Source organism: Danio aesculapii, chromosome 15, assembly GCF_903798145.1.
Source record: "Danio aesculapii chromosome 15, fDanAes4.1, whole genome shotgun sequence".
Lineage (NCBI taxonomy): Eukaryota > Metazoa > Chordata > Actinopteri > Cypriniformes > Danionidae > Danio > Danio aesculapii.
In genome coordinates, this window is record NC_079449.1 from 19,392,149 (window position 1) to 19,410,126 (window position 17,978).

The 17,978-nt window shown below is 35.7% G+C and overlaps 1 protein-coding gene across 2 annotated transcripts; it reads left to right on the plus strand.

The window, feature by feature from the left end:
* Window positions 1-13,338: 13,338 nt before the first annotated feature.
* si:dkey-52l18.4 (uncharacterized protein LOC560708 homolog) lies at window positions 13,339-17,699 on the plus strand. Of its 2 annotated transcripts, none has more exons than XM_056473837.1 (5): window positions 13,339-13,620; window positions 15,130-15,465; window positions 16,462-16,639; window positions 17,196-17,224; window positions 17,328-17,699. In XM_056473837.1, exons 1-5 carry the CDS (start codon window positions 13,563-13,565, stop codon window positions 17,354-17,356), a joined length of 630 nt encoding a protein of 209 aa, XP_056329812.1. In that variant the 5' UTR covers window positions 13,339-13,562; the 3' UTR covers window positions 17,357-17,699. The 2 variants fall into 2 exon arrangements, with proteins under 2 accessions (XP_056329812.1, XP_056329811.1); XM_056473836.1 differs by having other exon boundaries at window positions 13,342-13,620; window positions 16,462-16,617.
* The last annotated feature ends 279 nt before the right edge of the window (window positions 17,700-17,978 follow it).

The window sequence follows — 17,978 nt, forward strand, 5'->3', positions numbered from 1 at the left end:
GGGACATTTTTAGAGCAGTGTGTAATGCATGTTTACACATAAAAACAATGGAAAAGCAGCACAAACAGAAAACTTGTTTTTGTCTGACCTTCCGTTACGCTACGAGACCCAAAAAGCAAACTATGAATGCTTGTGAATGATTTGAGATGTTTAATGTCTCCTCTAACATTTTTGAAAGCAATAGAGCTCATACAAAAACAAAGAGAAGAAGTTGTAGATTTCACATGTGTTTACATACTTAAATGTAGTGGCCTACTTATGATATCCAAACAAATGAGTGTTAACCTTTACCAGTATATTGCAGAGCACTGTAAATGGTCACAATGAATTTGCTGAATTTGATTTAGGACAGACGCTGCTAATCTGTCTTGTCTTACATGAGCCTCGACTTGTCTTACTATGTGAGAGGTTGCACAAAATATGATGATGTAAGCAGTTCTTATGGCGCACAGTTCATTGGGTTAAAACAAAACACTCTGAACTTTCTTCTTCCTTTTGTGTACTATTCGGCTTGTAAATCTATTAGAGTATCATGTCACCTGCCCTCACTTTAGATAAGGGACGGAAATTAAATGGGCCTTAGGTGAGCCATTTGATAACAGCGTAAGCCACAGTTTATTAGGAAAAGAAATCATGCTGACATTAAATGACAAAGTGGAGATCGGTATGACCAAAACTTTATTCATGATATAAGAACGTTTATTTCACTGTAATGATATCTTTCATGATATATATGTTTAATATAAAGGTAGTTATGCCAGAAAATGTAAAAAAGGGCTTTATATAATGAATAAGCTTGAATATTTAAGAAATGAAAATGACTTGATCTTATTTGACTATTTGGTTTATAACCTTGTAAATATAGTAAACAAAATATGACTTTAGATGAACAACAATTTCCACTGTACGTCACATTTCACAGTTTTATGTGGGCAGAGCTTATTATTTAAAAATATTCTTAAGTAACATTCATTCATTTCCGTGGGTTTAGTCTCTATTTCAGAGGTCGCCACAGCAGAATGAACCGTTAACTATTCCGGCATGTGTTTTACGGAGCGGATGCCCTTCCAGCTGCAACCCAGTTCTAGTAAACACACACTCATTAACACATTCATACTTATTCACTACGGCCCATTTAGTTTATTCAATTCACTCATACTGCATGTCTTTGGACTATGGGGGAAATCGGAGCACCCAAAGGAAACCCACACAAACACAGGGAGGACATGCAAACTCCACACAGAAATGCCAACTGGCCCAGCTGGGGCTCCAACCAGCGACCTTCTCGCTGTGAGGCGACAGTGCTAACCACTGAGCCACCGTGCCACTCTAAAGTAACATCTTCTAAATAAAAGATATCAAATATATCTCAGGTAAGTAACAGTAAAATAAATCTTAACCTCTTAAAGTCAAGTGCTATTTTGGGGTTTCCACCTGGATTTTGCCAACCCAAATTTAAAGGTTTCCCAAATCCACATGCAGAGGAAGTTTGGTATCATAAAAAAAAAAACTTTTTTTCATAAAACACTGTTGAAAGTGATTAAAATAATTGTTGTCTGTGTTATAATAAACCCCTTCAAAAAAGTGGCACTTTTTTTTTTGTACACTTAAATTTGAAAGTGTACCTTTCAGGTTGCTGTAATTACTTTTAGATGTTCCAGAACGTCAGTAATCACAGGAAAAAAGAAAAATGCCTCTATCATAATCTATGCAAAAGTTATTCTACTCCAATTGATGAGAGAACGGAACCACTTATGGGGCTATTGGGCCAGTACAGACCTTTAAAATTTAAAGAATGCGTAAAAGTAAATGACGTCACAGACTGGGGACCGGGTACACAGTTTAGGAGGTAAACACTTTAAGCAAATTTCAGACAGTTTTTTCCTTCAAAAATACAAAATATAAACAACATATTAAAACTAAGCGGTCATTTCTTTTTGAAAATAAGCTGCTCATGCTGCACGTGAGTTGGCCACGCCCACTTATTTAAATTTCACAGTATAAACGAAATAAAAAATTATTATCCATCACACATTGTTTCTGCGGTAACAACATACACCATCACACTCCATATGTAATGGATATCATTAAAAATAAATACATAAAAATCTCAGTGTCATAAATTGACACTAATTGACACTAATTTCCAAGGATTTGTTTACAAATCATTGCCATTTTGAAGATATAGTGCATGCCTTCTATGGATGATTAGTATTTTCAACAATCTCCCACTAATGTCTTATCTAGAATAATCTGTTACTAATTCAAACAACCTGTGCCCCCTCTCTTTTTTTGTTTTGTATTGTTTTTTTGTTATTGTTGTTTATCTTTTAAATCAAAAACAAAGATGTAAATATGATTGTGATGTATTATATTGTCACATTTTTGTTACATCTCAATAAAAAGATTGTTCAAAAAAATCTGTCTGACACTATAGGAAAAAAGTACTAAACTCTTTTGACCCCATGCTCCTGATGTCCAGTTAATACAAGGCTACGAGTAAAATATTTATTGCCATGCAGAGCAAAGATAATGGCCCACTGCCAAACACCTGATACAAACTAAAAGCACAAGAGAATCGATATGGAACGGGCAATCAGATTTAAGTCAGATTAAAAGGGTTCAATGTCTGGAACCAGAACACAAACAAAATGAAATGAAAAAAAAGCACCCATGGTCACATTTCGCATATGAACATCTCATGCATTTCTTCATTGGAAAAGCAGCCTTGCAAAGTGCAATACCAATGCTTGTTTTAGACAGCATGCTGCTATTGATTTCTGATTTTGATTCAGAAAGAAGCGTGAAAGAAAAGATATGAAATCAGTTTCATAGTGACAAGTTTAAAATGGCACCGAAAAACTCCACATTTTCATAAAACAAACCACATGATGTGCATTAGTGATGACTTCTTTCAGCGACGAGGCTTTACAAATCATTTTGAATCAGTGGTTTGGAGCACGTATCAAACTGCCAAAGTCATCTGATTTAAGCAGATGAGGCTTCATTCCCTCATAACGGTTTCAAAACTTTCAATGATACCCCACTGGGAGTCGGACTTTGTGAAACCAAAAAAAAAAAATCTATGAATCATGTGGGTTTACTGAGATCACCATCCAGTGGAAAAATCACTCAGTGATGTTTTATAAACTAATTTCGGCAGAAGCATGTGTAAATGTTTTGACATGGCTAATTCATTGTTTTGTTTTGTTTTTATCAGTGTTTTTACATTTTAGATTAGTTTTACATTTTTAATTTGTTTCATTGTTTAACATAAAAAATACATGAAATAAGCATAATAATACAAAGAAAATAATAGTGATACATTTTTTTATTAGGGCATATAAATGGTTTCAATGGAAATGCAAAGAGTGCTCAGATGCTCAGAATCAGCATTATATTAGTCCAGGTGACCATAAATTGTAAAACTTATCACAGTTTCCAATAACTCCATATGCAATATTTGATGGCTAATTCATTGTGGACAATCATTCTACCAGCCAATTCTCTTAAGCCCAAACCCCTATATATAGTCAAGCATGTCCTACTTCCATTTCCATATCTCTTGACTTTCAGCATCCCCCTACCACCCCAACTCCACACCTTTAAACCTGATTCCTACATCAGAGTGGGGGTCATGCTAGATACTGCATCTCTCTCTCTCTCTCTCTCTCTCTCTCTCTCTCTCTCCCTCTCTCTATTCTGACACGGGAAATAACACGAGTTAGGGTGTATCTTTCCGAGCTTAGAGGACTCTCCACGGACAAGACACCAAATATGCATATAAAATGCAGTCAAATATCTGCAAGTGTGAACTGCTGAAACAAGTTATATAATTTTTGCCTTTTATTTCATCAGTTTTGACGTTGTAGACATTTGTATAGTTAAAGGAAATAACAGTAGTTGATAGCCTGTTATTGGCCTGTACTCCACCTCAGAACAACAACGACAACAAAGAACGTCAACAAAGCAAAATTGCTGAAAATGTAAAAAAGAACACATATTAACTCATACACTTAAAGGCACAATATGTACTTTTCTCTGCTAGAGGGTGCGTATTTACAACAAACAAAGGCATAGTTTGATGAAGCCATGACTCATTTTGAAATCATGGGAGTTGTCATCTTCATTACATCCTATAAAAGTATTCGAATAGTTATTATCATGGTAGTATGAAGCAGAGTAAGGCTGAAAGCGGTCGAAGTGAAGGAGAGCTCTAAAGCAATTGCTGATTAGAAAGCAGCAGAGCTTTTATTATGCAGAGGTCAACCACTTCCAGTTCTTACATGCATTTTGTGGTCATTAGAGGAAGAAGCTGTGTTTTTCGTGGTGACCCGTCTTGTCAGGTTACCATAGGAGAACAAACTGACAATCCCGCGGGAAATAAGAAATGCTGCAAGCTTCTTGTGGATCACATGACCTTCACACATTTTAACGAAAAATAATTGCAGCATTAAAAAGGTTTTTATTTGTATAATATTATCTGCATGATGATTCCTGTGACGCTCCAGGGACATTTGAGTCTTCGCTGAGGTCCAGCTTCCAGCTTCCAGCCTCCGGCGCCTAGACTGCAGCTCCAGATGTTTGGCCAGAAGAGAAATGGTCGTGCCCAACTGAGCTTGCTTTCTCTAGAGGCTTTTTAATTCTTCACTTTCGCCAATTGGTGAAGTTTTTTCCTTGCCGCTGTCGCCACTGGCTTGCATGGTTTGGCATCTGTAGAGCTGCGCCTCGATGGATTTGCTCTTCAGTGTTTGGACTCTCAGTAGTGAATATTAAACTACACCGAACTGAGCTAAACTGAACTGAACTTAAACTCTGAAGACTGAACTACACTGTTTCAATTTACTATGATCTTCTTTGTGAAGCTGCTTTGACTCAGGTTCAGTAATAGATCATAACCGGTTATTATGTACTGACGTCATTTATCTCCTATGCGCGATGTCGCAGTAGAATACTATGGCGAAGAAGGTGAGGGTGAGTAAACAACACTCTTACTACTTAAAAGGTAGATAATTGTGCACAATTCAACCGCTTGCGAGTTTGCTGGACAGTCTTTCATTGACAATGAAGGTGGCACAGCACACGAGCTGCTATTTCACTACTACGGAGAAATGCTGTAAAACTCCATCTTTACCTCTCACTCTCACTTTGTACATTTGACCCGCTGGCGTGTTTGTGAGGTAACTTTTGGCTGTTAAAGCAATACTTGTGGATCCTGACATGAGCGTGCCTGTGGTGTGAGTTTTCTCCATTGTGTCTATTATGGATTACCTGTGATAACCGCGTATTATGCGCATACAGACTGTAACTGGCTGTTCACCACCATCGGTGAACAACGCTTTCATTTCTAAAGCCAATCGCAGCCCTTTTTGTTGAGCAGGTGAAGACAATAACCAATCATAGGGGTGTAAGACCTCGCCTGTCAGTGCTCAAAAAGCAATCGGGATAATATTTACATTAGTTTATTTGCTATAAGTTCTCATGCTGTCTTCTGTGTATGTATTGGAGTTTTGTTTGATACATTCAGAAAGAGTGTTTTGTTTCAGATTTTAATAAAAAAAAATTCTTGTGTTGTGTTGTGAAGAAAAAATCTAATTATGTATGGAAAGCATCGTCAATGCACCAAGATATCGAATTGAACCGAATCGATGGCATGATAATTGTAACCGAACCAAACCAAACTATGAGACCAGTGTAGACTGACACCCCTACTCGTTACAATTATAGACCTTTTTTGAATGTTGCATGGGGGGTGCCATAGCGACCAGCGTCTTCCGGTAGAATGTTTAGAACTTCAGTTTACAGCCAGTAATTTGCGATCCGAAAAAAAGTTTCAATAGCGATTTGAGTGGATTACGGAATGTTTTTGTGACACACAACTTTGAAATGTGTGTGTTGAAGCTGTAATAATCTGTCAAAATCTGTCAGAGAGATAAACGTTATCCTTGTTCATATAAATCATAAGCCATGTTTCTTTTCATTCTGCCTAATCTTGTTCCCCAAAAAAAGATATTTAAAATAAACAAAACAATATGATGTCTTTGATGGCTTTCTTTAATAACTACATTTCTCAATACTTGTTCTTTTACTTTCAGTATTTGAGTAGTAAATTTTGAAATAAACTACTTGCAATACTTAAGTACAAAAATGTTGAATACTTTAGTACTTCCACTTAAGTATGGTGCTTAAAGAGCATTTCAAGTTCTACTCAAGTTTCTTTTTGATAGAGTACTTGTACTTTTACTTAAGTCTGGGTCTCTAGTGCTTTATACATCTCTGCTTCTAGTTGATCATTTGACATAACATGTGGCTTATATGAAAGGCAAAGGCCTCTAGATTATGCTTATTTAATTTTATCATGTCTTGATTTTTAATTATTTAATTAGGACAGAAAGGTTTGACTTTTCTTGGACAAAAGTCTTGTCACTTAACAGAAATAATGTAGAGTATAGAATATGAAGTCATGCTGCAGTGGAAAAAGAATGAATATGGTGTATGACTCCCATGAGCTTGGAGCACTGCATCCAGTCCTTTGCACAATACAAACAAAACTGTTTACACCTCTACTAAAGTTTGCATGTCAATGTTTACTTTTACCATCTCATTTTTGCATGCTTGCGGTGGGAAACTCCTGACATAAACAGGTTATAGCCCTATATAATAGAGAATAGAAAAGTGCTGAGCTTTCTCATGCTTTATTTATTCTCCCAATGTATATCAGCACAATCTCGTGGCAATTAATATATTAAGCTTTAACTATTTTAAGTTTTAAGTGGTGAATTGATGGCTGACATACAAATAGCTAACACCACAGTTTAGACATACTTCAGGATATTCATTTCACTATATGGGTTGTTGATGTGAAGTTTCATTTTCACTGATGTACATACTAAAACTGAAAATATTTAGTATTTCCATCAATTAAATTGTAGTGAAATGGTAGTGAAATTTAATTTGATACAGACATCCAAAAAGTGACACCCATGTATGAATTCCTTGTACATGGTTATAGTTCCTGGTACACTTAATTGTGCACACAATAAAAACAAATTCAAGTTCTCATGTGTCTCCCTGAATAAACAAAGCCACACCAGCAATTACTCTTGGCTGATATCAAGTTAAACACCCCTTTAAAGAAAACTACACCACATAAAATGCAAATGACATCCACAGCATTGCACAACCTTAAAACACCATGTACCAGTTTTTAAGCTCAAAATATTCTCCAAAGTGGGCAGAATTTCACTCTCAAGCTCTTTTCTGGAGTCACTCAGTACGCTCTTCCTCATTCCCCTTTGTTAAAGACCCGGCGTAAGTCTCACAGTATCAGAAAACCAACACAATAGGGGCTTTCTTGCTGTAACACTGCATGCGTGCAAAAGAAAAGCGTTATTGTGCACCAGAATAGACACATCAGGCTCTGTCCGCACATCACGCTCAACCCGGGTTAGTGTTCTGTGTCAGAACAAGCCATCTGATGCAGCACTTGCAGAGGTGCAAACCACATAATTGTGTTTACATTCCACGTAATACATTAGTGCAATACCATCATGCACTTGTAATGTTTCGAATACCTTTCCAGCATGGATTCAAGAAGCCTCACAGGGCTTGTTCTCACAAAAAGAGCCTGGTTGTATAGATGTGCCCAGTCAGTAATATGATCATGGAGCAATCTGTACTGCCAAGAAACCTTTCTTCCTTGGGACTGTACCATTCAGAGGGTGCTAATCTGCCTTTTCAGTTGTGAACAGAAATGATCTGTACATGGCTCAGAGCATTAGCTAATTCCTTTGTCCTGCAAGGCACTGGAAATAACACATAATGAGTGTTTTTATTGCTGGAAATTGTTTGCTTTTTGTTCACAGGCTATGTGTGTTTAAGCGTTTACTTATCTGCTTTCAAGACATCTGGGTTGGCTATTCCATGCCCATCCCCGGGTGGTCAACATTCAGTGTTCCTGTTTTGATTGATAACAATGAGGACTGGATATCAGGTTCCCTTTCAGACCTGTAAAAGAGATGTTCATTAAAGTTCTTCCTGCACATGTGAGGTTTTATTGATATTACTCAACTCTGTGAATTTGCTGGAGATTGTGTAACTTTGGGTTGATGTTGAATCACAGTCTTTCCAAGAAAAACAGACATATCCTGAGATTGTAAGCCCACACTGACGTCCGTCCTACTACACATCTGGTTATCATTAAGGTCCGTCGACTCAAGTTACTCGCTGCAGGAAACAATCGCACAGCTCAAAGGAACCTTTTGAGGAGCCTCCCTTTGCCAAAATGCAGCCTCAATTGTTGCTTAAAGGAGTTGTGGAAAATGTGCTTTCTGTCATTACTGTTTCACTCTCATGGTTTTAAACCTTCTTTACAGCAACCACAACAAAGAGAAGAATGTATATGTAATATAGTTTTTTATATTACTAGTTAATTCAGCTTTGGATAGACATGAGGGTGAGCTTATGTGAGGATTTGGCAACCCATTGTAACATTAAATATATAAAACACACTAGTACCTACTACTATGTTACTAGTGCTAATTTGTCAGATATTAGTATCTTTCTTCTTTAAAAATAATTTTTCAATTCTTCTTTAAAAAGTATTATTCATACTAGTACCTAGATACTAGAAATTATTTATAAGATAGTACTTATTCATTAAATACTAGTACTTATTACATAGTTACTAGTATGTATTCATATAGTATTATTTAATGGTGACCAGTAACATTAACTATTTTAACGTGTGTGTGTAAATCTTTGCTACTGACTTCTAAGGACCAATCAATGAGACAAGAATGATTCAGTTTTGACCAGTATGTGTTCCTGTTGTGACTAGTAAATATTATACTGGTTATAGTTATTCATTTGATGCTAGTTTTTTTTTTTTTTTCGGATATTAGCTACTTGTACTTAAACATTCGATTCAGTGCATTCAGAAAGTATTCACAGCGCTTCACTTTTTCCACATTTTTTTTATGTTACAGCCGTATTCCAAAGTGGATTAAATTGATTTATTTCCTCAAAATTCTACACACAATACTCTATAATGACAATGTGAAAAAAGATTTTTTGAAATTGTTGCAAATGTATTAAAAATAAAAAACCTGAAAAATCACATGCACATAAGTATTCACAGCCTTTGCTCAATACTTTGTTGATGAACCTTTGGCAGCAATTACAGCCTCATGTCTTCCTGAATATAATGCCACAAGCTTGGCACACCTGTCTTTGGGAATTTTTGCCCATTCCTCTTTGCAGTACCTCTCAAGCTCTATCAGGTTGGATGGGAAGTGACGGTGTACAGCCATTTTGAGATCTCTCCAGGGATGTTCAATGGGATTTAGGTCTGGGCTCTGGCTGGGCCACTAAAGGACATTCACTGACTTGTTGTGAAGCCACTCCATTGATATTTTGGCGGTGTGCTTTGGGTAATTGTCCTGCTGGAGGATGAACTGTCGCCCCAGTCTGAGGTCAAGGGCACTCTGAAGCAGGTTTTCATTCAGGATGTCTCTGTACATTGCTGCATTCATCTTTCCCTCTATCCTGACTAGTCTTCCAGTTCCTGCTGCTGAAAAACATCCCCACAGCATGAAGCTGCCACCGCCATGCTTCACTGTAGAGATGGTATTAGCCTGCTGATGAGGGGTGCCAGGTTTTCTCCAAATGTAACGCCTGGCATTCACTCCAAAGAGTTCAATTCTAGTCTCATCAGACCAGAGTATTTAGTTTCTTATGGTCTGAGAGTCCTTCAGAGGCCTTTTGGCAAATTCCAGGTGGGCTGCTATGTGCCCTTTACTAAGGAGTGGCTTCCGTCTGGCCACTCTACCAAACAGGCCTGATTGGTGGATTGCTGCACAGATGGTTGTCCTTCTCCTCTCTCCACAGAAGAACGCTGGAGCTCAGACAGAGTGACCATCGGGTTATTGATCACCTCCCTGACTAAGGCCCTTCTACCCCGATCACTCAACTTAGATGGCCGGCCAGCTTTAGAAAGAGGCTTGGTGGTTCAAACATCTAACACTTATGGATGACGGAGGGCACTGTGCTCATTGGAACTTTCAGAGCAGCAGAAATTTTTCTGTAACCTTCCCCAGGCTTGTGCCTCGAAACAATCCTGTCTCGGAGGTCTACAGACAACTCCTTTGTCTTCATGCTTGGGCTGGGCTTTGACATGCACTGTCAACCCTGGGACCTTATATAGACAGGTGTTTGCCTTTTTAAATCATGTCCAATTAGTTGAATTTATCACAGCTGAACTCCAATTAAGCTGCTGAAACATCTCAAGAATGATCAGTGGAAACAGAATGTACCTGAGCTCAATTTAGAGCTTCATGGCAATGGCTGTGAATACTTATGTACATATGATTTTTCGGGTTTTTTATTTTTAATAAATTTGCAACAATTTCAAAAAAATATTTTTTCACATTGTCATTATGGGGTATTGTGTGTAGAATTTTGAGGAAATAAATTAATTTAATCTATTTTGGAATGAGGCTGTAACATCAAAAATGTGGAAAATGTGAAGTGATATGAATACTTTCCGGATCCACTGTACTAGATCTTATTTCACAGAAACATTAGCCTATTTAATAGACACTATTTTTATTGCATACCTATTACTATTAGTTCTTCAATATATAATCTTGCATATTTGTTAGACACTAATATTTATATGGAATGTTACTAGTAAGATATTTAAGTGTATCTTCAGCTCAATCACATGAGAAAATGTAATGTTTACAGACTGGCAGAAAGGCAGCTAATCCTCACAAATTAATACGATTTCATAGCTATGAAAATGTATGATTTTTAAAAGAAGACACCAAACCCCACACCTAAACCCAACCACCATTGGAGGATGAGCAAATCATACTAAAATGTACAAATGAGATAATATCAATTCATATGATTAGTCAATAAATCAGAAAGTTTCGAACTGTCGTGAAATTGTGTTGGAAATTTATTGTGGCCATTTTGAGTAATTAGAACATAACATGAATAAAAAATAAAGTTATAACTATAAGAGATAAGTGTTAATACCTAATTATTAGTCAGTAGTTTATTTATAACAATACAAGCTAGTTTCTAGCAAACAGGGACTAATATCTATTTAATATGTACTATATGGGTGTTTAATTGACTGTAAGTCCACATTGACGTCCACACATCTGGTTACCATTAATATCCGCTGACTTAAGTTAACTAACTGTGGTACCTAAAGGAAAAGATACTATTATCTAAATAATAATAATAATAATAATAATGACTAGTAGCATGAAAATAAATATTTGTATGTTATATAGATTAAATGTCAAAACATTTTTGAGTGAATTGTCCCTTTGAAAACTCAATTAAGGTTTCACTTAAATGGTTCTACACAAACGTTTAAACTTTTGCCTCTGGGATATGAATTTGACCCCTTTTCTGAGAGATTTCAAGCATATTTATCAAGTGCACAAAGACAGTGTGAACGTCATTCATCTTGAAGCAACAGAGCAGCAGCAGCAGGTTCTGTTTAAGCTTGGCTTTCATCTCCAGCAGCTGTGTAATTGCCCGCACATGCTCCTTTATGCTTCAGTCATGAGGCCAGAATTCCCAGCTGACTGACCTCAAACTGCCTGACCAGTAGCTCCACCATGTGGCTACACTGAGAAAACAATATTTGATTTAATTTAAAGTGATAGTTCACCCAAAGCAGAAAATAAGTCTGTCATTATTTAATCACTCGTTACTTGTTCCAAAACTCATTGACTTTCCTTGTTCTACTGAACACAACATGAGCTATTTTGTTTATCATAAGAAAGCTGGAAACTGGTAACCATTGACTTCCATAGTATTTGTTTTCCTACTTTGGAAGTCAATGCTTACAGGTTCTTCAAAATATTCTTTAAAGTTCAACAGAATGAAAAAGTGTATAAAGGTTTAAAGCCACTTGAGTGAGTAAAATTACATTTTTATTCTTGAGTGAACTTACCTTAAAAAATTGTAAATCCAATGAATCATTTTGTTCAGAGTAATAACTATATTATATATTTCTACTATGATTTTCAGAAGACACTAATTTCATTTCATTCAGTGTTTATATATCAAATTTTTTTTTTATCAGGAATACATTTAAAGGGCGACGCAGTGGTGCAGTAGGTAGTGTTGTCGCCTCACAGCAAGAAGGTCTCTGGTTTGAGCCTCGGCTGGGTCAGTTGGCATTTCTGTGTGGAGTTTGCATGTTCTCCCTGCGTTTGCATTGGTTTCCTCCGGGTGCTCCGGTTTCCCCCACAGTCCAAAGACATGCGGTACAGGTGAATTGGGAAGGCTAAATTGTCCGTAGTGTATGAGTGTGAATGAGTGTGTATGTTTCCCAGAGATGGGTTGCGGCTGGAAGGGCATCTGCTGCGTAAAACATGTGCTGGATAAGTTGGCGGTTCATTCCGCTGCGGCGACCCCGAATTAATAAAGGGACTTATGCCGAAAAGAAAATAAATGAAAGAATGAATACATTTAAAGTCTCTAAATAATATTCCAATTAATTTTCATCTCACACTAGGGTTAGGATAGGCCGAAGGTAAATATACCAAACTATATTCATTTTAAGTTACTGCGGTTTTCTAATTTATTTCTTTTTAAACTTTTAAAATATTTATAACTTTTAAAATTATAACTTCTTGCAATAAAAACAATCACATTTATAACAGTGGAGTTCAATGCTGAATACACCAGTCAAGCAGAATCTGCCTTTGCGTAATTGCCTTGATTTGCTCACCAAAGCATCTGCGCTGTGGGATGACAGTGTGTATATTTTAACAATAAAACAAACAAAGGGATGCATTAAATTTGAAATTAATTATCTCGAAACCATCCTATCATTCCACCTCTCATCTCAGAAGGGATGGTGGGCCAAATCAGTATCGTGGGCCAGCTTTGGCCCACAGGCTTTAGTTTGGGCATCACTGTCATAAAGCACAAATCAAATCTAGAAGAAATCGATGAATGGAAATGGAGTTACAAACTGATTTTTCCTTTAAATGTATTACATTTCTATCTATTTTATGTTTCCATTTCAAATAAATTTATCTTATTTGAATATTTTGATGTTTTTTTAACATGAACTGTTATAAATAATTACAATTACAAAAATACAATAAATACATATATTTATTGTCTAGCTATTTTGTATCTATGTGTTTTTACATTTATTTATCTGTTTCTTTTCAACAGGAAATAGACTTACATTTTATTTGGTTTGGGAATAAATCTACATATTCATTATTTATATTACACATGTCTCACAGTGTAAAAAGGATGTCAGCGTGATTCCCTTCTTCAACAGGAAGGATATGTTCAAACTTTCCCTATAGCCAGTGGTGTTTCCTTCCTCAAGTGCAGCTTTACAACATGACTGAAAGTGCCAGATGTGCTTCAGATAATGAGCAGAGAAACTGGGTGTTTACCGAGCGCGAAAGAGTGAATTACCTATTGTTGGTGTAATCCAGGAGACTTGACGGAAATCTCGTCCATATATCCAGTGGCTGGTGGGACAGTCGAGTATGGAAAAACTATAAAGGATGAAAAGAGTTTACAGGTGGTCCTTCACGTTTCTGGCATTTCTGTGTATAGTAAAAGGTAAGCAACGTCTCACCTTCATAGTTAAATCTGCAGTAGCACTTTTTGCAGCAGCAATTTTCCTTCATAAATCTAAATAATGTTGACGTTTTAAAAACGTAAACATTAACATTTTACAAAGATTAAGTAATGTTTTTCTTCAATAAGACGCTTGAGCCCCTGTAGTGACAGTGTTGAGAGGAGAAACATTCGCCATTTCACCGTGTTTAAGAAAAGCCTGCACATGCAAACAAATTCATTGTAGCCTACTTGCTAAAATCATGGTAAACGTTATCGTTTCCGGTCTGTGATAATCTGACATTTCTGCCCTTAAAAAGGAAGGTACGCATGCTACTAGTACACTTAAACTAAAAATAAGACAGTAAACTTCTATACTGTCTTTTTAATAAAAATATGACGTTACGTGAAATAACACAGTGCGTTGTTTATACTGACAGAATAATTATTTAGTGTAAATAGTAGGGTTTGAGGTGGAATAGTTTAAAGAAGCTAACACGAACCTGGAATTGATCACGTTATTGGTATGCATTGATCCAAAAACGGGTAAAAAAATGGCTGCTTTTGTTAAAAAATTATCCTACTTAAGTTAAACATGATTTTACTAAATAAAGCCAAACATTCTATTGTTATTGTAGTTAAAACAAGGTAACCAAAAAAAAATACCATGATTTTGCTACTGTAACCTAAATTTACCACAGTATTACATAATAAATAATAATAAAATAAAATAAAACTGTACAACTGACTATAATCTACTTAGAAACAGTCACTACATGGTTATTTGTTCTTCAGGGAAGTGTTTAATGACACATTTATCAGAGCATGATACATCCATTGTATCTACTTGCATTAGTATACTGTATAACCACAAAATAAAATATACCAGAACTGTGCTTACACAATATAGCCTTATTTTTGTGTTGTTAGGGTTATACACATACAAATTCATAAAATTATTTCTTTTGAGGCAATATTTAAGTAGCTAAACACAAAAATAATTTATAAATACTAAACTATAAGTATGTTTACTTACAAAGTAATTTGCACTCCGGTAGAAGCACTAGTAGTTTAGTATGTAGTATAGTAGTAAAGTATACTTCAAGTTTACTCTATTAACTCGAAGTAACGCGTAAAATATATGAGTGCCTAAACGTTCACTTGACAGTGCAAATGACAAACTTAGTTGTGTACACAATTTACTACTGTTACGCTGAAAGTATACTTTAGTTAACAAAAACTTGTCCCAATTTAGTCCTAGGTAGTGTTTAAATAGTAAACATACAAGTATACTATTAGTACATTGATATTAGCATAGATGTAGACTTTTTATATGTATTCTCTTAAATAACAACTTAGAAAACTTGATGTATACTTACTTTTTAGGATTGTTAAGTGCACATATTTACAAAAGAATTCTTTTTGGTCCTGCAATATCACTTTAAGGGTCCCATTCTGTGTATTTTTCTGGTGCTTTTGATTAGCTAAAAACTCAATTTCTTCTTATTTCAGAATGTGAGCTGTGTTTATCTGTTCGAGCGAGTCGTGCTTCTATGTTTGTGGCCGAGGGCAAAGAATTGCTCTTGCGCTGTGAAGTGGAGCACTGTGGCCAAGCCAACTGGACTGGAGGATGGGCTTTCCAGGAAATGCAGAGCCAAGGATTTATTTCCCTCACTTCCTCCGAAAGAATCAAGTTGTCCAATTACAGCTCAGCGGTCAACAGCACACAGCTGAAGATCCACATTCACAATGTCAACCAGTCAGACGCTGGAGCTTACAAATGCATTATTATCTGGCCTACTGGCATCATTAGCAGTGGTCATGTGACATACGTCAATGTGACTGCAGGTAAATAACTATATATGTGTTCATGTTGGTTTGAAAAAAAAAACACAATTCTATGGGAGTAAAATACTTGTTTACTGTACTTAGTTATTATTTTGGGGGGGTTATGTACTTTACTCAATTACAATTCAAACTGACAGCTTGTACCTATTTTTGTCTCTTAATCTACACAATTTAATTTATACTAAGTCCTATAATGGGTGTCACGGTGGCACAGTGGGTAGCACGATCGCCTCACAGTAAGAAGGTCACTGGTTCGAGCCTCGGCTGGGTCAGTTGGCATTTCTGTGTGGAGTTTGCATGTTCGCCCGTGTTCACATTTGCAGGTTTCCTCCTGGTGCTCCGGTTTCCCCCACAAGTCAAAAGACATGTGGTATAGGTGAATTGGGTTAGCTCAATTGGCCATTGTGAATGTATGGGTGTTTCCCAGTACTGGGTTGCAGCTGGAATGATCAGTTTATTTGGATAAACAATTTATAGTTATGTGTTTGACATATGGTTTGTTGACTTTAGCAAACTACCAAACGATATTTCATCCAAATTTAAAATCAAAATGTTGATTTTAGAGCTTAAAATGACAGAAAAAACAGAAAATTTGACAAAAAAATGACCAAATTTTTTTACAATTGCCTTTAACCAAATCTGTTTGATAAATATTTGTTATGATATTAAATTAACTTAAATTAACTTAAAAATTAACTCATTATACGATGATTCAGTTTGATGAAACACAAATTCATCTCATTTTTTTGCAAGGCTAATTTTACTCATTTACATACATAAGTAGAACTTAAACATTTTAAATATTTTTAACTATATATATTTTTTACTCAAGTATATTTTCGACCTCATGCTTGCACTGTTAATTGATTACAGTTCTCACTCTGTACCTGTACTTTCACTTCAGTATCATTTTAAGCACATTATCAACCCCTGCATAATTCTCATACAGCATGACTGACTGAATCAGTTCCGTCTCATGTCTTTATTTCTGTTCAGCAACTGAGGAATTTTCAGGAAGCAGAAGTGCCACTAATAGAGTTCTGCTGTGTCTCGGTTCCTTGGTGTGTTTTCTTGTTGTTGCGGGATTGGTTTGGTGTTTGACCCAACTACGTTCATCCCCTCCACCTGTCCCGCCTCATACCCGCACTTCCTGTAAGAGCCCACTTTCAGTTCGGTAATTGTTTCATATGTCAGATACAGCATTTAAGCAATACTGTTCTGTTTCCCATAAGTTAACAATAAATGATGTTTGATAGATAAAAATATAGCAGATTTTTACAGTGTTTTAGTGAATTTTGTAATTATGATTAATTGATGTTTTTGAAGTATTTTTCATTCTTATTTTCTGTTCAGCAGAACTTATTTACAGAAAATTCACAAAATGTATATGCACTTTAATTAATATATAATATATATATACCCTTATGTGTCTTCTTTATAATTTTTAATAATTTTAGCGAAACTAAAATATCAAAATGGGCAACCTATTGTTCACCCTATCAGATATATTTATATATAAATGAAACAAAATACTTATTCCAACCTGTACTTATTAAAAAGTATTAAGTATTATAAGTATTAAGTGATCATATTAAACCTTATAATATTTTAAATTGCTTTGATAGACAGTAAATGTATATGTAATTATTCTAAATATGTCTGTAAGTGTATTATTAACTTATTCTCAAGCTTAAATACAGTGTTTAATCATTATTTGTTTCCTTTTCTAGTTTCAGCAAGGGTGAAACCAAAAACAGAAGTAAGTGTCTTGCTATCTTATGCTATTTGGAAAGAAAAATATATATAGTTTTGTAATCAGTACATACAGTATTATACATTTCCTAACATGTTTATTTCTGCAGTTGGTGTATGCAGATGTTGCGGTGTGTAATTCAAGACGACAGAATGAACGTCTGAAAGTAGCACCCGAGTCTGTTGTCTACTCTTCAGTGCATTTCTCTTGAACAAAGACTGTAGTCTTGCATATCTATCTCATATGTTGCTAAAGGTTGTTCTCACTACCAAAGCAAGCATGAGGGAAAACACAGATGCGATGTTATACACAACAAAACTGAACTGTGAACGCTAGCAATGTTACACTTTGATTTAATATCGTAGTCATGAAGAATGAATTTGAAAGAATTGTTTATCTGTTAAGGTCTATAAGATGTGTGTATTGTATATAAAAGTGTGTGATTGTACTTCAAATAAACTGTGACATATTAATCAAACAATTTTTACTCATCGTTTACAAAAACAGTCAGGGATTTGACACAAAATACATTTTATTTTTATAATAAATTCTTAATGGCACATGCCATAACCAAATATACATATACATCATCTTTTAAATTACCTTTTAAAGTATTTCTCATTTGACTCTCTGTTTACGTAACATCGACAGTTTCGAAAAGCAATAAATTATGGCAGTACAAACATATATGCGAACACATTTCATGTCAAAGTTCTCACTATTGTACAATATTAAAGTCGCTCGGTAATGCCCTCACCAT